The 20,696-nt window shown below is 41.4% G+C and overlaps 2 protein-coding genes across 5 annotated transcripts in view; both read left to right on the top strand.

Moving 5' to 3' along the window:
- Positions 1-1,348: 1,348 nt before the first annotated feature.
- DSCC1 (DNA replication and sister chromatid cohesion 1) lies at positions 1,349-13,354 on the top strand. Its single transcript, XM_065668863.1, has 9 exons — positions 1,349-1,580; positions 3,002-3,170; positions 3,363-3,497; positions 6,433-6,523; positions 7,805-7,943; positions 9,473-9,525; positions 10,702-10,859; positions 11,427-11,575; positions 12,347-13,354. The coding sequence occupies exons 1-9, from the start codon at positions 1,411-1,413 to the stop codon at positions 12,453-12,455; spliced, it is 1,173 nt and encodes a 390-aa protein (XP_065524935.1). The 5' UTR covers positions 1,349-1,410; the 3' UTR covers positions 12,456-13,354.
- A 1,204-nt stretch (positions 13,355-14,558) lies between these two features.
- The window catches only part of TAF2 (TATA-box binding protein associated factor 2), a 65,128-nt gene continuing 58,990 nt past the window's right edge, over positions 14,559-20,696 (top strand). For 2 of the 4 annotated variants that reach the window (XM_065668862.1, XM_065668858.1), the window contains exons 1-3: positions 14,560-15,337; positions 16,875-16,928; positions 17,834-17,994. In XM_065668862.1, the coding sequence (XP_065524934.1) occupies positions 15,284-15,337; positions 16,875-16,928; positions 17,834-17,994 (269 nt within the window). In that variant the 5' untranslated portion in view covers positions 14,560-15,283. Of the gene's footprint in view, positions 15,338-15,376; positions 15,525-16,870; positions 16,929-17,833; positions 17,995-20,696 lie in introns of those variants that run through there. The other 2 variants (XM_065668860.1, XM_065668861.1) reach the window with 2 other exon arrangements.

Raw genomic sequence — 20,696 nt, 5'->3', positions numbered from 1 at the left:
GAGAAGCAGGCATGCGAGGTCACCGGAAAATTGCACAGATTAAGGTATAAATTAAACCCAGCATAATTAAGCTGTTATTTAAGCAGCTAGTAACTGTGTGAGCATTCACTTGGTAGAACAGTGATTTTCCAGTTTACCTTTGAGGTGTGCAGGTACAGATTACATTAAAGTAAAATGTAACAGCCTCACATAAGGCTGTACACATATCAGTTTGCACCTACATCAGCAGAAGCTAGCTAAAGTCAGAGTACCTCAGGTTTCCTGTGTACACAACTGCATTTTCACCTTCCAATAACTGAAATACACTACAAAAATATGGTAGATGGCGAACAAGCCCCTGCACATGTGATAAAGGTAACTGCCTCGTAACTTCAAAGTTTTCTCCAAAGCCAATTGCAGTTCTCCAAGGACCTCCTGAAGACAGATGCCCGATTCAGTCACATGCAGCAACATTAGCTCTCTGCTGAGCTTGGTACCGAACGAAGCCAACTCCATCCCAACAGCTCCTGCTTCTGGTTCCAGCACGCACATGGTACAACCTCCTTGTCTGGATCATTCGGTGCAGGTTTACATCAGAAACACTCTGCAAATTGATACACACAACTTTGGAGCTCAAACTAATTATTTGTTAGCTAATGCGTATTTGTTAGCTGTTAGCCTGTGTTAGTCCTAGCTATCTGCTAGGTGCATTAGCAGCAAGAACTCTGGCATTTGGGGAGCCGGCTGTCCTGGACAAGACAGGGAAGAAGCATCTTTGCAGAGGACTGATTCCCAGTGGTACCCAGCTGTTGTCTTCTGAACCTCTGCTTCGTGTTTCTCTTATGGTTTAAGAATGTCAGTAGATTTCCTCTTGAACCTCTGAGCCGCAGACTATTTCCACTGCAATAATCACACCTGCCTGTGGTTTTTACTCACCCCTGCTAGGCCAGGCCACAGCACGAACCCCTTCATGGGAACCATGCAGAGCCTCTCCTAAGGGACCGTGTGCCAACGAGCGCTGTCAGGTACTTGCCCTCGGTCAGGCTATCCCCGCACCTGTGGTGACAGAAGCAGAGATGGGCGATGCTGGTGCGTGCTTTCCACTCACTTCCACACAGCAGCGGTGGCTCGGGCAGTCGGCCTCCCTCTCCCCACTGTTGCTCCCATGCAGTGGTGTTAAGGAGTACCCAGAGGGTGCTGCCTCTGTCAGAGCAGGGTAGGGACTCACGCACTGGGCCCGGTTTTGCTGCATTTTACACACGGGTGCTGCCGCCCGCCCCGACGGCCACGGCCAGGCGAATGGCAGTCAACCAGAGAATCAACCCAACGACTGCGCCCGCCTCCCGCGCCGTCCCGCCCCTTGCCGCGACAGGCGTGAGGCGGCATAACGCTGCGGCGCGGCCGTCGGAACGGAACGGCCCGGCGGGCGCCATGCGGAGCCGCGCGGAAGTGGACGCCACTCTGCAGACGGCCAAGGTGAACCCGGCGGAGCTGCTGCCGGTCGTACATTGCCTCAGCTTCGGGCCGCAAGCGGCCGCCGGAGAGTGCTGCCTGCTGCAGCTGGAGCCGGGCCTCTGCGCAGAGATCGAGGCGGGGTGCAGGTACGGGCGCGGTGGGGCTTGTCCGCTGAGGAGAGGAGAGGCGAGGCGCGGCGCGGCGCGTCCTGGCGATGGTGACGGCTTCCAGCCCGTCGTCTCTTGGGGCCCAGCTGCCGTGGGGGCCGGAACGGTTGAGGGACCGGGGCAAGCCCGCCCCGCGGTGGTAGACGGGAGTTTTCCACCCCTGTTGCTCGGCCTGCTGTGCGTGAGGATGGAGATGGGGCAAGGCTGTGCTGTGCCATCTGTAACTGACGGCTTTTAACGTGGCCTTGTCCAGACTTCTGTTCTTCTAAACCGGTTTGCCTGACAATGTAACTGTCCCTTAAACCTGGGTCTGTTACACGGAAAACTACACTAGTAACACCTAAGAAGCGTTTTATTTATTTATTTATTTATTTTCATATGGAAAAATTGCTTCCAAGGAGACATTTAGCCAAAACAGAAGAGTTTCTCATCAGGCATATGAATATAGGGGCCAAACACTTTGAGTTTAGGAAAGGAGATGATGTCTTTAGAACAGCCCCACTGACTTTGAGATTTTCCAGTTGGAACTGTTGAGGTCAGGTGGATGGCAGGGTGCCTGTGAGACAAACAGCAAAGGATGTACAGTGTTAGCATAGGTGTTTCATGGGGTGGTTGCCTGGCATCTAACCCTGGACTAGAGCAGATTCTAGGTGCGTTTTTGTTACAGTTTTAAAAATCTTACCTTTGCTGCAATGCCAGTGACATAATAAAAACATTTAAATGAGACAATATTAGAACTTTTTATAACAAAAATAGCCTCAAATAGTTGGGAAGACCTGAACGTTCCCCTGCTGTGGTATAACCATGCCCTCATTAAGAATCTCTTTTTAATCAGGTATGTGAGCTGGAGAGGGGGGTTTGTATTATTTGTCCTGAAATGCTCTAGAAGATGGTTTTCTTTCGTACTTGGAATTACTTGCAAGAAAACATACATGTTATTGAGGCGGGATTATCTGACAGGTGCTGCACAATAGACAGAATTTGTGTGTACTGTTTCATATTTAGCCAGTTTCAGTCCACATTAAAGAACAACTGTAGCTGTAATCTAATTTCAAAGATCAGTGAACTAGTTCATGCGTTAAACAACGGGGGGGGGGGGGAGCTGTGTGAATAGGCAGATGAGGTGATTCGAAATTGATCTATGTAAATACCTTGAATTGTCTTTCAGAGAGGGAAAACTCAAAAAGGAAAGGAGAAAACATAGTTAAGATATTTTAGATTAATTGACAATTACATCTTTATATTTCGGTATGCTGTGACTGCTGTTACCAAATAGAACTGCGTTTTATAACTTCCTTACCAATGTATAAATACAAAAAAATATCGGACAAGTTCAATAGGTATTCATTCTGAAATAGCGGTAAAAACACATCTTTATTTTTGTGCTGTTTCTGTTCCAGCCTAGTTATCCGTGGTGAAAAGGATGAACAAGCAGTGTTGTGCAGCAAAGATAAAACCTATGACATTAAAATAGCAGATACCTCAAATATGCTGCTGTTTGTTCCTGGTTGCAAAACTCCAGAACAGCTGAATGCAGATCAAGCATCTTGTAATATTATTCATTCACAGGTGTGTCTTTCTGGGCTTTTGTTTGTTTTAATTCTCTACTTTCTTATTCTCTATAACTTCTTGTATTCTACCCTTCTGAAGCACTTGTTCTCAGTGATTAGATTACCACATTTTGCTGATAATTTTTGATAAGTTGCTTTGAATCCAAATGCTATATTAAAATGTTTTAAGAGTCTTTGCTTTTTCTTGTAGATCGCTGGTTTCTCGAATAACTATTGGGAATTAAGGAGATGCCGACCAAAACTGAAGAAACTGAGAAAGCTTTTAATGGAAGATCCCTATGGAGGGCCAGATAGTCAGAAAGATCAGAGTTCAACATTTTCAAAGGTCAGTCAGCTACGTGAATTACCTTCTTGTAATTGTTAATGGCCAAATTAAAGATATATTCTTAACTAGAAAAATGCCTTTCCTCCCATGTTTCACAGTGCTGCTTTGAGTTAATTTTTTAAGCTTATACAAATTGGTGATTATTAGCTCTTCTGCTGAGTGGCAGGTAAGCAACCTTTTTGGGTTTTTAGCAAAGAGAGGAAAAGGAAGGACACTGAAAGAGACTGGGGATTTCCCTTTTCAATTGGGAAGTTTCTTGAAGACAGTCTCTAGAACCTTTTCTAAATTCCTTGAAAGTTATATAGCCACTAAGGTGTAATGCAGCCTTTCCTTCTTTGGGTGTGAATGTATGATGTGTCATGTATGAGGGTGGAGGACACCCATTTGCCAATCAGTAATTCATGATGTAAAGGAGAAGCAAGGAAATGCATACTAGATGCAAGGAGATGGATGGTAAGGGTGATATGTGGCAGAGAGTAAGACTGATGCTACAAGAAAGGAAAACACTCATGTGCAAATCATTTGCCAGTCAGTAATTCATGATGTGAAGGAGAAGCAAGGAGTTGCATACTACATGCAAGGAGATGCAGGATAAGGATGGCATGTGGCAGAAAATAAGACTGACACTACAAGAAAAGAAAACATAAAATCCTGTCCTGCTGCCCTTTCCTGTTTCCAGGAAATTCAGTTTAGGATCTAAAGAATAATGGAGAGCCCTGGACTGTGCAGCGTGTGATCTCAGATAAAAGGCTGATAAAAATCCTGGTGTTTTGTTACTTTTGACTTTAAAAACAGAAATGGTTGCTCCAAAGTATTTTATGTTGAGGCTTGGCTGAAGCTGATACCAACAAGCCATCTGTGCTTGGATGTACAAACATAGATGGTACTTTTCTCCCTTGGAGAGAAATGCCGCCTCTTTTTTTCTGGACTATTAACAGACTAATTTCTGAACAGTTTCAGAATCTTTTTCCCCCAGCACTGCCTTTTCCCATCTACTTTTGGTCTAGGTGTAGAAGGACATACAACGGAATAGTGGATGGCAGAGACAAAAGCGCTTAAAGTGTCTGGAAAGTACAAGCACTAAAAAAGACAAGCAACATGGGGGGAAGAAAAAAAAAAGTTATGTAGAATAATATTTATTACTAATACTGAACAACTATTATAAAAACATGTCAGTGTCTCCCCAGACATTAGTGCCTAGTTTGAGGACTGTTCTTCTTTGTTTGTTTTGAAGGAGAATGTATTTCCTATATCAGCTTACTGGAGAAAACTAGATATAGCTGATAAACATCAAAAGGAGCGTGACCAACAGGTCGAAGGAGGTGATCCTGCCCCTCTACTCTGCTCTTGTGAGACCTCACCTGGAGGATTGTATGCAGTTCTGGTGTCCTCAACATAAAAAGGACATGGAACTGCTGGAACAAGTCCAGAGGAGGGCCACGAGGATGATCAGGGGACTGGAGCACCTCCCGTATGAAGACAGGCTGAGGAAGTTGGGGCTGTTCAGCCTGGAGAAGAGAAGGCTGCGTGGGGACCTAATAGCAGCCTTCCAGTACCTGAAGGGGGCCTATAGGGATGCTGGGAAGGGACTCTTTGTCAGGGACTGTAGTGACAGGACAAGGGCTAACGGGTTAAAACTTAAACAGGGGAAGTTTAAATTGGATATAAGGAGGAAATTTTTTCCTGTTAGGGTGATGAGACACTGGAATGGGTTGCCCAGGGGGGTTGTGAGTGCTCCATCCCTGGCGGTGTTCAAGGCCAGGTTGGATGAAGCCTTGTGTGGGATGGTCTAGTGTGAGGTGTCCCTGTCTATGGCAGGGGGGTTGGAACTAGATGATCTTGAGGTCCTTTCCAACCCTAACTGTTCTATGATTCTATGAAATATAGAATGTTCTTATCTTGCCACTGGTTATTTGGAAACAAATGACTCGGGATATGTTTAGTCTCACTTACTAGCAGTGTTTAAGTACTGCACAATACGGCCATCCCTTGCTGAAGTACTCTTGTGAGTTCAGTGCTGCTTAGCCTGATGATATTTAATAGGAATGGTACTGCAAAAAGCAGAGAACTTCCTGTATTTATTAAATGTTTTTTTTACATGGTGGCTGTCCCAAACTTAGTTCTGATTTCTCCCATTTGTGTTCCCATAGTCTAATGGATCTCAGGTACTTAACTCTTATTTTTTCTGTTCTGATAGAACTATTCTTACAGTATAATCAACAAAACTTTAATATTAGAGTTGATTAAAAAGGCTGTAAGGTGAATAAAAGAATTTATGAAGCCCTGTTTCCTATGGATTTAAGTCTGTTCTTTCCTTTTACTTCATTCCTCATGATACCTTCTACAGCACCCTCTCATCTCTCCAAGTACTCATCTCTCCAAATAACTGTTCTGCAAGAAGCTGTGTATATTGTGGCTAGGGCTGTACTACATATCTGCTAATTGGTTACCAGACACCAAAACACTTACCTGTTGAGGTCATGCTGGAGGAGTCTTTCCCTCAGTGGAGGTACTAAGGTGGAGTTCTGGCATCTGTCTAAAAGGGATGAGTACTTTTTGGTTTGCCTTTTCTTTGAATCTCACAGGTTAAAATAAGTGATTTAGGAAAGACGGAACACATTTACTTTACATTCTTCCTGGGATACTTTACTTAAGATGCCTGCTTGTGCTAGTTTGACATCCTGGGAATACAAGTGTATTACTTGTGCATGGCATGAAGACTTCCCTGTAGTTAGATTGGCTTTTATATTGAATAACTTTTTGAGAAAATGTAAGTTACAGGAAAGGTTTCAGAGTGTGGTAAACCTTACAAAACTCAGAGTATGCAGGGAGGGGAACATTACTCTTCATTATATCTTACAATACATTTAGCATGCTTTGCTGAAGCAAAGGAGGAGTAAGGATAACGTGTATATTTCATTTCCTTTTACTGCAGTATACAACAGAAGATTTGTTAAGTCTGATTCAAGCAAGCGAAGAAGAAATACTGCACCATTTGCAGGTGATAGATGCCCTCAAAATTGAAGGTATTATTTTAAAGAATATTATTGCAAAAAGAATATTATTGCAAAATATGTGTCTCCTTTTTCTAAGGCCCATTTTTACATCCTCGTCTTTCAAGGTGCAAGTCACTTCAAAGCACCAAGGTCTGCTTCCATAGTTCCTATGTTCTCTGCTGCTATGAAGCTGATCTAAAGGATAAAACCAAGCAGGCACTGTCCAGTCTGGCTATTCCCAGGATAATTCCTTCTATACTGCTACAAACACCGCCATCAGAATATCCCACCCATAGCATGAATATTTTTTTTGGCTGCTTGCCCTCTTCATGGATGACAAGTTCTAGAGTGTCTGCAGTTACAGAGATAAAAATAGCTAATCCTTAGGTAACCCTAGCCCTGTCATAGCTCTTTCTTCATCCCAGACTGGTTTTTATCTCAGAGGTCTTCCTACCATGTGAGGCAAGACTAGAGCAAGTGTCTCACCTTGGGACAGGTCCTACTCATCCTTTACTTGGCCAAATCCAAACCCTTACTTGGACATAAGGGGACAGTAGTCCTGGAGTCACAGAATAATATAGGATAGAACTGAGCTCTGGAGGTTACCAGGTCCAAACCCCTGCTTTATGGCATGGCTGCATGTAACCTTGGCTGGTTCTGTTCTGAGTATTTCCAAGTATGGACAGCTTTGTCCAAGCTGTTCCTGTGTTAGACCCTCTGCAAGGGAATAACTATCTGGGATTTCCCTTGTTGCAGCTGGTGCTTTTTGCCTCCTGTCCCATCAGTGAGCACCACTGGAAAGACCTCTGGTCAGTTGTCTTTGTACTGTCCCATTAGGTAGGTGAGGATCTCATGAATGCCTTTCCTTGTCATGTACAGCTAGCTGCACAGCACCGTTGTACCTCATCTGTGCTTTGTCGCATCTGGATTTCTGTGTACTAGGCTGGACCTGAGCTGTCACTTTTCAGGGCCAGTGCAACCACTTCCTTTCATACAGTTCTATGCCTGAATGAATTACTAGTTTTTCCAGGTCTGATTCATCTTTGTATGGAATTTGTAGTGTCTTTGTATTTGTGGCAGTTAATCTACATAAATGAATAATAGAGATTATTTAACTTCTTTCTCCTTTACAACTGCTTTTACTATTCTGTCCTGTTTCCAAGTTTTAATCCTGAAAAGGACAGAATGTTGTTGCTGTACTTTGTAAAGGTGTGATCTAAATGTCCAGACTCCTGTAATATATGTACAGGGGAATAGAATTAAGGTATTCATGTTCTCCTAAGTCTTGATTTGTGATTTTCTATTTGGCAGGATATTGGAGAATTCTGGAATTTGACTATGAGATGAAACTCTTGAATCATGTGATTCAGCTAATAGACTCAGAGTCCTGGTCTTTAAAGAAGGTTCCTTTACGTACCTGCCTTGAGGAACTTGGATCTCTAGAGCCCACGTAAGGCTTTACATTTAGTACTTAAAATTGTTTACAATCATTATTAATTAATTACAATAATTACTGTTGCTTAGAATTATGGTCTTACAACTGTAGAGTCCAGTTACCATGGTATTAATGATACATTTTTGCCTCTAAAATATACAAAGCCATTAGTAGCTTAGACAGACAGGTTAGTAAACTGACTGTAGTGTCTATTGGTAACATTTCCACTGATTAGTAGTAGAAACATCACTGCTGAATTATAAATTATGGAAGTAGCATGTACTTAAACTGTAAATTGCTGGCCATCTTGAAATACTTGTTCTGAAGCTATAGCTAGCCAAAAAGGTTTAGTTTACCTCTTGTATAACATATGAAATGTGGCATGTTTTCTGGTGTGATAAATCCAGATTGTAAGAGTTTTGAATTTATTGTACTGCTGTTTGGAGTCATGAAATAATTGAAGATTACCATTCAAACAAAGTTTGAAGTTTACAGTATGTAGCATTTGCTATTTATTTGGCTTTTAGCTCAAAAAGAAATCTTGCTTTAGTATTAGTGTCTGCAGTTATGCTGTAATGTTGTGCCAGAGTTCTAAAACAATGCCTACTATTCAGTAAGTGATAATTAACTGCCAAATCTGTGACTTGCCATAGAATCATAGAATAGTTTAGGCTGGAAAAGACCTTTAAGATCGTTAAGTCCAACAGTTAACTGAGCACTGCCAAGTCCACCACTAAGCCATGTTCCTAAGGGACACATCTGCACGTTTTTTTTAAATACCTCCAGGGATGGTGACTCCATCACTGCCCTGGGCAGCCTGTTCCAGTGCTTGATAACACCTCTGGTGAAAAAACAAAATCCTAATATCCAATCTAAACCTCTCCTGGCACAACTTAAGGTCATCTGCTCCTGTCCTATTGCTTTTTACTTGGGAAAAAGAGACCAACACCCACCTCAAGACAAGCTCCTTTCAGGTAGTTGTAGAAGTGATAGTCTCCTTTGAGTCTTCTCTTCTCTAGACTAAACCCCCCCCAGGTCCCTCAGCCGTTCCTCATCACACTTGTGCTCCAGACCCTTCACCAGCTTCACTGCCCTTCTCTGGACCTGCTCCAGCACCTCAATGTCTCTCTTGTACTGAGGGACCCAGAACTGAACGCAGGATTTGAGGTGTGGCACCACCCTGCTGGCCACACTACTTCTGAAACAATTCTATTTGCAAAGAAGTGACTTTGCAAGGGTCCCGCTTCCTTATTCTTCTTATGCCTTTTAGTCTCTGTTACTTAAAACTAGGTGGAAGAGACCTTTGACAGCACACAGAATTAACTTCTATCTGTCCTTTTTGTCCCCTTTTGTTCTCTTTTGCTTCTAAGTTTTTAGGAATTTGTTCATTTCAGGCATGAAGATGTCACATCCTCAATTCTCCTTGACCTGCCCCCCCCCCAATACTTGTTCCTTCATTTTCTTGGTAACTGTTTCTGTAGTGTCTAACAAACAGTTTTAAAACTTAATTTCTGATATTTTTCTTTTATTTTCTTTTTCCCCAGAGAGATGATAGAACACATTCTTCTAAGCTATGGAAGGAAATATTTTGACGATGGTAAATTTGGGAAAGCATGCGTATTTTAATTTTGCATAAAGGAAATCATTATTGATGAGTAAATGCAGATTCTGAGGATGGCCCAAACAAATGAATTTTCTACAATGTCAATAAAAGGAGGGAGTAAACAGTGAGCTGAAACTGAGTGAAATAGTTAAAGTTTCATAGGAAAAAGGACTATTAAACTGTATGAGACACTGGGAAAAAATCAGGAACTAACAGACGTACTGGGAGTCATTTATTAGGTGTCTACAAACCATAATTTTGTGACTAAACACGGATGACCAGTAAAATTTAGGTGGAATCTCCTGTAGGAGGTCTCAGATGTTTACGCAATTAAACAAATAACAATTGTGCTATTGTAAATAGTGAATGGCACATGGATCTCCCTGAATTCAGCCTGCCTGAAATAGACATCTGCCTTTGGTCCCTTGAACTGCACCACAAGACCCACTGATTGTATTGATTAAATCTCCATTGCCCATCTCATATATAGACAGAATATTTCTGTGCCTTAATCTGAATTCTTCCCCACAGTTGCTTTCAGCTCACCTTTGGCTATAGCAGGAGTTGCACTCAACTTTTCAAGAGAAAAGAAAGTAGTTGGAATGACACAAATTATAATCTTAGTATATTCAGACAGGTTGTACAAGAAACAAGTTTGCAGGAAGTTAAGATGGCTGAAAAAGTCAAAGGAAGTGTTTACACCTGACATCGTTCAGAGAATTTTAGTCAAGTCACTGTGAAACAAAATATAATTAGTTTATGAAGGGAATAATGATAATTTAAAGGTGATAAAGGACATGAAAGTTTTGTTGAATTGCTCAATCGCAGGCAGCAAGCACTTTAATACAAGCCGTTCTGAAATAGGAATGAGAGATGTAAGAAAAAGTGTTGCTGTGCAAGGTGAAAAGATGGAGGGCTAATACACTTATTGACATGAATTAATACTTGTAGCTGGGGCAGTGCTGCACACACACAGAATATTTTGCACTTGAGAATGAGAAGGTACCATCATTTGTCCAAAGTAATACCAAGTCAGATTCTCCCTGAGGAAAAGAAAAAACAGAGTACTTGGTTTGTAGAAGACTGTAGAGCAGAATGGAAACATGAGGCTCTACTCTGTTCTTTTATCAAAAAGCAAGAACCCAAGATAACCTGTTTTTTGTTTCTCAGCAGGGGAAGTTTACTTCGAGATGCATGAAGATAAAATATGCAGAGCTATAGCACAAATGCTTTTGCAAAACGCAGTTAAATTCAATTTATCAGAGTTTCAAGAAGTCTGGCAACAAAGTGTCCCTGAAGGGATGACAACAAGGCTTGATCAGCTTCAGGTAAAAACATCAAGAACTATGGATTCTTTCACAAGTAGGCTGTTACCTGCCTTGGTGTCATACATATATTTTGCCGATTAATGGTTGTTGATGTGTTATTTGTGTCAGCTTTCGAGTTAAAGTACTTCTTATACACATCCTCCGTGAGTGCCAGTGGTCTGGAATCAGGACAACTGAGCTTTCTGCGAGTCTGGCATGTTTCACTGTTTGGAGAAAAGTTTCAGCTGTTGTTATCTGTAAACGTAACTGGAACAGAAACTGAAGCTGTTGTGGGGCAGACCGGGGTGGCAGCCAGCAGAGTAGCAAGCACTGTGAAAATCCTTTTGCTTGAGGAGGCAAAGAGGTGTTGGAACTCAGTGGATTTCGCCTTCCCTTCTTGTCATATAGGAAGTGATAAACATTGCCTGTAGAACAGCACCTTTATGATAGTTTTTAACTTTGCCTTTCATAGTGCAGTTTTAGAAGGCTTTGGATGTTTACGGGCAACTTGTACAGATTATTGCCAAGAAGAGGAATTTTAATTGTTTTGCCTTTACTTAACATTTCCTCTCTGATGCTGATCTACAGGGCTTGGCTCTTGTGGATAGAAGCTCAAGACCAGAGACCATCTTTCTGCTAAAAGTAGAAGACTTACCTGAAGGAAATCAGGAAAGATTCAACAGCTTATTCAGCATACGGGAAAAATGGACAGAACCGGATATTACCCCTTATATACAGTAAGGATCACAGAATCATAGGATATATTTATTAAAAGTAGTGTTATATTCTTCCCTTTTTGCATAGCTGACTTATCAGCTATGATTGCTTCAGGTACTGTACTTCGCATTGTAAATGACTATGGATTCTGTATGAGTGGAATCCCTACCTGTGGGAACCGTAGCTATATTTGTTGGATTTAAACTTGCACGATTCTACTGTTGGAGGCAGATCCTATTGATTGAGGCACACTTAACTCAAAGGATAAACCTCCTGACATCTGTAAACAGTCTCCAGATTTACAACACAAGAACTATATATGCTTCCCATGCCGTGTCCTTCCTTCTTTAACACTCACATTCCAGTGCTGTCTGGAATGCTCAGCCAGGATACACATGAGCAGATCTAGATGGTAACCCAGAAGTAACTGCATCAGACCCCTATGAGTGTCTCTAAATTTACTCTAGTTAAGTAGTTCGAAGCTAACTGCTTTGCTAGATGGAAAACCTTTAGAGAACAGTAATAATAAAAACCAACCAACTCCCTGTAAAAAGCAAAGTCCTTGTTTCTGGAGTAAATAATGTAGTTTTGCCAGTCACTTAAATGTCAAAGCCAAGTTCTAAACTTAAGGTAATTCGAAGCATTATGTGCCAGTTACAGTTATGTGGTTTGTTTTTTTTTTCTCCCAATATCCTGATCCAGTTTATTGTTATATTTACAAATATTTCATGGATTCATTTTGTATGAGAGTATCTCTAATGCCAATGTCATCTGCTTTCTTTCCTCTATAGAGACTTGTGTGCAGAGAAGCAGACCGCTGGGGTTCTTCTGACAAAATACGCTCGCTGCTCAATGCAGAATGGTGTTAAAGTTTATAATTCTAGAAGACCCATCTCCTAACAAGTACTGTTTTAAGAACTGAGAATACTGAATGGAGTAACAGCAAATGTTACTTGTTACCTTCTGGGGAAAGGAGTTGTCAACCAATATCGTACAATGTTCTTGAGTTTAAGCAGCTAAGCTTCTTGAATGAATTCTGCTTTCTGCTCAGCTAAGTAGAATGTGAGGACATTTGCCTCTTCTAAGAAACTACAGTGTCATCAGCCTTTGCCCTCTCCTTCCCTTGTTTCCCCTTCTGTTTCCTTTCTGTCTGTAGTTATGCCAGGAGTTGAACAACTTCTTATGTATACCTCAGTTGTCTATCATAGAATCATAGAAATATCCATAAACTATCCATGAACTGAAGTCTGACCGTAAAAATTAAAACATCCTTGATGATAATTGAATCAATTGATTTCAACAGCAAAACAGAATGTTTATCCTTTTGCCCATTAGTCAGCATTCCTAAAGATTGAGATTGCATATCAGTGTTGACATGAATACTGCAGACCTTGACAAGCTTGTGAACAAATTATTCCTGAGACTGCACTTCTTAATTTTGGAAGGCGGTTCTTTTTATGGTCATGTCTGTGAATAACACTGGCACAAGCTGTTGGTACTTTAACACTTGCCAAGTTGCCTTTTACGTATTGCAAAAAACCAAATTGCAATCAAGAGTGAAGGTATGAGTGAACAGTTGGACATCTTATTATGAGCTTCCTCTGAACAGCCACTAGAATGTACCTGAGGTAAAATTAGTTTTACAGAAGAGTACCTTTGCTTTTTAAAGAGAACTTAAAAAACTTTGTAATAGGATTTTTCACTTTGCTGTGACAAATAACTGCATATAGAAAATGTGCCTTGAAAACTTAGGGTGTAATATTACTGTGTAAATAAATGAAATAGGATTTTTTTTTTAATGATACTGTCATTATGTGGAGTGTCTTGTCATCATTAAAGGGACTGTTTACATGTCAGTGAACCAGAGTTTAATATTAGACATTTTTCATATATTTTTTAAAAACTTAGTAATTGTAGAGGGCTTGTATACAAAAAGCATTTGCTGTATTGAAGTTGCATGTAAGGTGCATCAAAAGCTTTGGAGCTGCTGGCATACCTAATGCAGGGTGAGGGGAGATACGGAGGGGCAGGACCTTATGCTCATCCTTGCTGAACTTAATGAGGTTCCTATTAGCCCACTCTTCCAGCCTATCCTGCTCATCCTTTCAAAGTGTCTACTTCCCTACTTCATGGTTGCCGAACTTTAGGCAACCATGTGTACAGTTGATCCCATCTTCCAGATAATTTATGAGAATATTAAACAGTGTTGGGCCCAATACTGGTCCCTGGGGGTCACACTGGTAAATAATCAGCTAGACACGGAGCAATTCACCCCTACCTCTTGGTGCGGCTGGTCAGCCTGTTCCCCACCCACCGCACAGGCGACTGCTCCTGACCGTAACGTGACAGTTTCTCTTGAAGGAGGCGGTGGGACCGCCTTAGTATCCTCCCGTGTACCCTTACTGGGTGCGAGCCCTGCCCCTAAGCAGGCTGTAGTTTATGCGTGCACTAACGTAGATCCGAGTGTCGCTGACCACAGCTCTACCCTGGCAACCGCAGGCGGCGGGAGCCCCACGTTTGTTTAAACCGTCAGCAGAGGGCCCAGCCGCAGGCCTGGCGGAAGGTCCCAGTCCACAGCAGCTTCACGGCCACAACCGTCGGGGAGGGCTGGGGCACTGCTGCACCTGAACGGAACCCCGGAGGGGGACAGGGACGCGAAACGCCGTCTGCCGGCCCCCAGCCCCTCACACCGCCTGCTGAGGGCCCCGGCCATCCCACCTCCCTCAGGCGGAACCCTGTCCCGCCCCAGGCAAGGCCTACGCATGCGCACCGTGCCCCGCGCCTACCGCCCCTGCGCTGGAGGCGTTCAGTGCGCATGTGCATAGCGACATGACCCGTACCCGGGAGACTTGGATTTTATTGCGGGGGCATTTTCTTCTTTATTTCTCTTTTCCCCCTCGGCTGCCTGTGCCACCGTTATTCCACCCGTCTGGGAAACAGGGATCCAAAACGTTTCCCGTTCTTAAAGAACTAAAGCTCCTTTAAACAGGCTGTGACCTTTCAACTGCTAGGGGTCAAAGGTTGCTCACAAGATGGCGACCGCCGCTGAGGGAGAGCCCGCCGGCGAGGCCGGCCGGGAGCGTTGCTGAGCGGTAGCCCCGTGCCGCGCCGGTGCGCTGCTCCCGCCCTCCATGCTGGCCGGGCCCCGCCCGCTCCGCGCCGACTGTACCGTACTGCAGCGAGCCGGGCCGGCGGAGCCGCCGGCACAGCCGCCGCCAGCAGCGACGATAAGGCCTGGGCGCGGGGGGCTTTGCTGCGCAGCCGGCGCTCCCCACTCACCCCACAGTCGCCCCCCGGCCCCGCCTGCCAGCGGAGGGTGCGGCCTCAGACGGCTGTCCCTGATCGGGGACCCCTTGGCCGTGCCTGCCCGGCCGCGGCCTTCCTAACAGAGTAGCTCCCACCTCCGCTGCCCGCTGAGCCGGTTATTTATCATAGCCTCTCCGGAAAGGGAGCACGCAGCGCCGCTGGACTGGTACCATACCCGCAGCGGGGAGGGGTAGCGTTCTGCTCTCGTAAAAGGTTAAATAGAAAACTGCATGTCGTTTGTGCTGTAACTATGGTGCTAATCCGCGCTGAAGATGCCTGACTGGTGGGAGCCACAGATCCACTGGCTAGATGAGTGATGAAGTACGACTTGACACGGGGGAAAATCAAAGGACACATCGATCGAGGATGATGCTGATGCCGTTCTGACGTTCAGCAGTGTGTGTCTAGTGCTGCTGTTCAGGATGAATAGGAAGAAAGGAGACAAAGGATTTGAGAGTCCAAGACCTTATAAATTATAAGTATCCATTTATTATTTTATTTTTAAGTTGCTATACTTGAGACCAGTTCACACTGAAACAGGCCACAGGCTGATCCGTAACTGTTTACCTGAGAAGGTTGGACCTGCTGCTTATGATATAGCTTGCATTCACAAAATGTGTGTTGTAGGTGTATGTTTTATGTAAATGGACTTGCTCATGGATGGTGAGTCTGTCAACCATGCAGTTCCGTAAAGATTCATACATTGTGCTCTTCAAACCTTAGAGATTTCCGCACACTATCAGCACTACAGACCATGCTGCTGTGTCTCATCCCTGCTGCTCTGTCAAACCCTTTTGATTTAAGGGCTTACATATATATTTGTAAAAAATGCTTTCGTTTGCAACAAGCAGCTTTGTTAAGCAAATTGTAGTTTTTGCACATGGATTGTTTTGGTTGTAGCCAAACTCTAAAGCAGTTGGTTGGGGTTTTCAATGGATATTTATGTATTTCTGTTTATGACCCTTTGATTTCTAGAAATCTGTAACACAAGTTAATTTATAAATAGAATCACTCTTGTTCTCAGATACATATTAGCGTTTAGGTAATGTCTGAATCCATCTTGGATGCTAGATGTTATCATTCTCTTGTAGGAATTTTTATTGAACTTGCCTAGCTGAAGCAAAGTCGATTTTTAATGCACAGGCTACATGATTATGTGCATATAATGTGAGATGGTGGCATGAAAATTGAATTATGACAAGGTTGTATCTTTAGTCATGAATAACACTACTGCAAAATGTGGTAAAAACACCACCTACTACAAAAAAGATATAAAAATAACTTCCAGAGATTTATAAAGGTTAGAATTACTATTTTATTTTCCTTTTTAAAAACTGAGTTTTATTTACTAAGAGTTCTAATATGTCATTCAAAATCTAAGCAAATACATTTGACTTGTTTAGAATACCTATCTTAGCTAATATATAACCATTATTTAAAATAAGAAATTCTTATGATCCGAAATTGTAAAAGCCCATACTGCATTGTTTCATACATAGTACCTGCTTACATAAATAACATGAGAATAAATTCACCATGTAAATTTTCCATAGGTATCTCATTGCAGGCATTATAGCTGCTTGCAGATTGTAATACTGCATGTCAGTAAAGTGTTAGAACTTGATTCTGTGCCTTTAGTAATACAAGATTTTTACATACTGGTAGATGATGTTCAAAACTGATGTTGTTATCTTCCATTATCACTAGAATCCTGGTGTGATGCTATATTGGATTTTACTGAAAGTTTTCTGACCTTGCGTGCAGCTTCCATTCATTATTTATTTTGGAGCATGTAAGAGATTTAGACAGTTGTGAATACTTACAGAGGTAATCCAAACCATTCTGTGATTCTGTGAAGTACATGCTATACACAGTATTTATCTATATGTACATACATCCTGTATGAGCTCTCTTACTAAAAAAAAATGGGGGGTTAAAATGTTATTTTAAATGCTTTCATTTGTGTAAAACTTAACTTATTTTAAATTTTTCCTTATTCTTTTTTCCAGCACAACTCACCAGGTAGTTTGTATCAACAACATAAATTTTCAGAGAAAGTCTGTTGTAGTAAGTATTTTTTAATAAAAGGTGAAAGTAGAAATTAAATGTCTGGGTTTTCTTCATGCTTTTACAGGAAATAACTTCACACACTAGCTAATTATGTTCTTCAGCTTCTTTATGTTTTATACCTTCTAATCTCAGAAGTCTGGCACTCCTCGATATGCATTAAATAAAATACTTTGTGAACACTTTAATCTCTGTAAGGAAAAGCTTTCTGAAAGAGGGCATTGCATTGTAAATAGTGTTACAGAGCAATCTGCAATTCAAAACTGATGTTCAGCACTGGGTTAGCTGATGTCAGGGGTTGGGTTTATAGAGTTTTGTCGCTTGAATGTGGGTTCACTGGGGCTTTGATGAGACTGCTACAATTTCAGGCCTGAAGTAATTGTGGCTTTTTGTGAATTTCAGTACTTGACTGAATGAATTCTGCCTAGGTTTAAAATAATCATCTTGAGCTCAGATACCAAAACCTAAAGCATAGGGATGGAAAACATAATGATGAAGAAGATAGTGATGCTAGTAACTCGAAGTCTAGCTGTTAGAGCCAGGTCATTCCCAGTAAAACACTCACAGAATCATAGAATCATAGAAATGCTTGGAAAGGACCTTAAGATCATCTAGTTCCAACCCCCCCTGCTATGAGCAAGGACACCTTGCGCTAAACCATGTCTCATGATTCTCGGTCGTGTCTTTTCTTATTTTATTTTGTTTCATAGCCAGGAAAATCCACTTGTTAAATGGTATGACACAAAGTGTATTCTAGACTATTCTAAAAGGGCAAACCAATTTCCTTTTAAAATGAAAAAAATATTTTTTTACCTACAATTTTCCTTCGAAATGCATTAATAAGGTTATGCACTTTGTGAGTTGTTAAAAGATTTTATAGCAGGTTTTGGTTTGTGTTTTCATAGGGTTATGTGGAACTGACAATATTTCCCACAGTTGCAAACCTGAATAGGATCAAGCTGAATAGTAAACAGTGCCGGATTTACAGAGTGAGAGTCAATGATTTAGAAGCAGCTTTCATCTACAATGATCCGACACTGGAGGTTTGTCACCATGAGTCAAAACAGTAAGTGTTGTTTTTAAAAGTCTGCAGATGCAGTGTATTATGTTGCTGTCAAGCATGACCTGTTTTACTGTATTGGCAAGTTTTAGCTGGTGATTTCCTAATGGTAACTTTTGATATCAGGGCTAAATTCTGGGAGAGAATTTTGGCAATGATTTTGACTCTGTGATATTATTTTTTAGAATTTCTTTTACTAACATTTCTTTGTATTACAGTTTTGTAGAAGTATGTGAAACTTTTTTATGGTGAAAAAGCGGTGGATATCAATAGTAGTGATTTTCATGATGTGTAATGTCAGATTGGATGATCATTTTTCTTGCTTCCTATTTTTAAGCATAAGAATAGTCATATGGTATCAAAGTTTTGGGGAATAGTTCCTGTTTTCCTAACAAGTTTTTGTAAGAGTTGCTTCTAATTTTATTCAGTATGTCTAGGTAGCCTTATGTATAATTAGCTTATTACTTTGAAACAAATAATAGGAATAAGGCAAATCATGTGACTGTATCAGGTTAATTATTAGACTACTAAATTAAGATGCTGTCCTTCAGCCGTTTGTTGTGTCCTCTTGGACAGTGATTGCTCTGACAGATTTGCTAGCTGAAAAGACGGAGAGGGCTCAGTAAGCCGCTTTAGCGGTGGCATCAACTTGGTTAGCTCACATAGCTGATGAAGGCAGATAGGAGCTAGCTAGTCTTATTCTGAGGCAAACTCCAGAGAGTTCTTACAGTCCTGCTGGTTAGATTTGTGAGAACAGTGGCATTCTCAAAAGGTGTGGATCTATAAGAGATAGTCTAGCCATTGCCTTAATAGTCATTAATTAAAGAGAGTCTTTGAAATGTTTCTTAGCCCATTTTAGCTTTCAGGTTAAATCTGACTTAGTCTCTCTGACTGTAAACTAGAGTATTAAAGTTACTGAATTGTTGTTCAGTTACTGAAATTCAGGTTCTACTTTTTATCCTAAGGTATGTAGAATTGAACTGTTTGCATATGGCACTATATTCCTTTATTCATCACTTATGCAAGAGTTAATAATTCAGCTTACAATGTTCATTTATATAGGAGACTGACTTGGATATCAGAGTTCTGACATTTTGTTTGAGTTCTGATACTGAAACATTTGAGTCTGTTAATTCTGTAATTCCTATCTGGTTTTGACTCAGTAAGTCAAAACATTCAGAATCCTCACTGGAGAATTCTGATCAGTGTGAAGAGCTGGAAAATAAAGTTTTTGGTCTTTCCTAAGGAATCAAACTTTCATTATTTATTAGCATCATAGGTGAGGGTATAAGTCTTAGAATATTATAGAAACTCACTTTAATATTTGAAAAGAAGAGTTGCAAATTTATTTACCATCTGATATTGAAGAGCAAGTTTAAAAGCATGTAGCTTCCCACATATTTTTGGGAAATGATGGGAAGAGACTTTGGTAAAAATCTCTCATCTGTTTGTTTTTTGGCAAAAGAAGCGACATGGTCAAACGTTTTTCACTAAATATTCTCTTTTGATTTTACTGAAACTTAGTTTGTGTTCTCACACCTTCTTTTGGCTGGCTTGGTTAAGTTTACAGTGTGCTGAATTGTTGAAGAACTTCTAGTGAAAGCACTATATGTGTTAAACAGTGGCTAATATGAAATCGCAGAGTCCTTTAGGTTGGAAAGGGCTTATTGAAACCACCTATTTCAACACCTCAGCTCAAGCAGGGTCAGATAGAGCAGGTTTCACATGGCTGACTCCAGTTTGGTTTTGAGTATCTCCAAGGGTGGAAACTCTATAATCTCTCTGGGCAACCTGCTCCAGTGTTTGATAACCATCACAGTAGTAAAGCATTTTCTTGTATGCAGGTGGAATTTCATGTATTTTGTGTCCACTGTCACAGAGGCAATGGGAACAAACTGAAACCCAGGAAATTTCCTCTGAACATCAGGAAACTTCTTTTTTACTCTGAGGGTGACTGAGCCCTGGGACAGTTTGCCCAGAGAAGTTATGGAGTCTCCATCCTTTGAGATATTCACAAATCATCTGGACATGTTCCTGGGCAACTGGCTTTTGGTGGCCCTGCTTGAGCAGAGGGATTGGACTACTTGATGTCCACAAGGTCCCTTCCAACCTCAGCTGTTCTGTGATTCTGTAATAAATTCATCCTGAATAACTGCTGGAAGATGTGAGAAAAGTGCAGCATTTAAAGTTATCAGAGTAAGCACTCCGTTATGTTAAGAAAAGGATCTGGAGAGAGAATTCTGTCATTTTGTGGAGAAAGTGATGTTTTGTTTAGCATTCTAGTGGTATAGTGGAGCATCATCCTTTTTCCATATTACCCTGTTTAAGAGCAGTGAATGAAATTCGAGGACAATGCATGCAAAGTGAAATACTGTCTCTCAGAGGGCTATAGTGGCCTGTGGTTTTTACTACTGCAGGTTTTCACATCACTGTTTGAACTTAATAGAAGGTCTCTGTATTTCATAATTCCTGTGTTATTTATAGTTAAGAAAGACAGAGGTCACCAAATATTCTTAATGAGAAACTGGTATGCCTCTTTTTTGTATCTTCTATTACATGATTTAGAAAGTATTCCATGGTTTACAAAGTATCAGTTGTGAATTTTTTCCATGGACATACCTGGTCACAATTGGGTATCAAGCATGATGGTAGTAGCTAAGTTTGAATTAAATACAGCATCTCTGTTCTTAAGGCAGGATTACAAACAG

This window comes from Lathamus discolor, chromosome 2 (assembly GCF_037157495.1).
Source record: "Lathamus discolor isolate bLatDis1 chromosome 2, bLatDis1.hap1, whole genome shotgun sequence".
In the NCBI taxonomy this organism is placed as follows: Eukaryota; Metazoa; Chordata; class Aves; order Psittaciformes; family Psittacidae; genus Lathamus; species Lathamus discolor.
The sequence above is the reverse complement of the archived record's forward strand: the minus strand, read 5'-3'. Positions and strand labels throughout refer to the sequence as shown.

What these genes read in the sequence shown, in the direction of transcription:
- DSCC1 (XM_065668863.1), top strand. Translation starts at nt 1,411, where the DNA reads ATGCGGAGCCGCGCGGAAGTGGACGCCACTCTGCAGACGGCCAAGGTG. An exon ending in AGAGTTCAACATTTTCAAAG is followed by an intron (nt 3,498 to 6,432) that starts GTCAGTCAGCTA and finishes CTTTTACTGCAG; the next exon opens with TATACAACAGAAGATTTGTT. An exon ending in AAGGAAATATTTTGACGATG is followed by an intron (nt 9,526 to 10,701) that starts GTAAATTTGGGA and finishes TTTGTTTCTCAG; the next exon opens with CAGGGGAAGTTTACTTCGAG.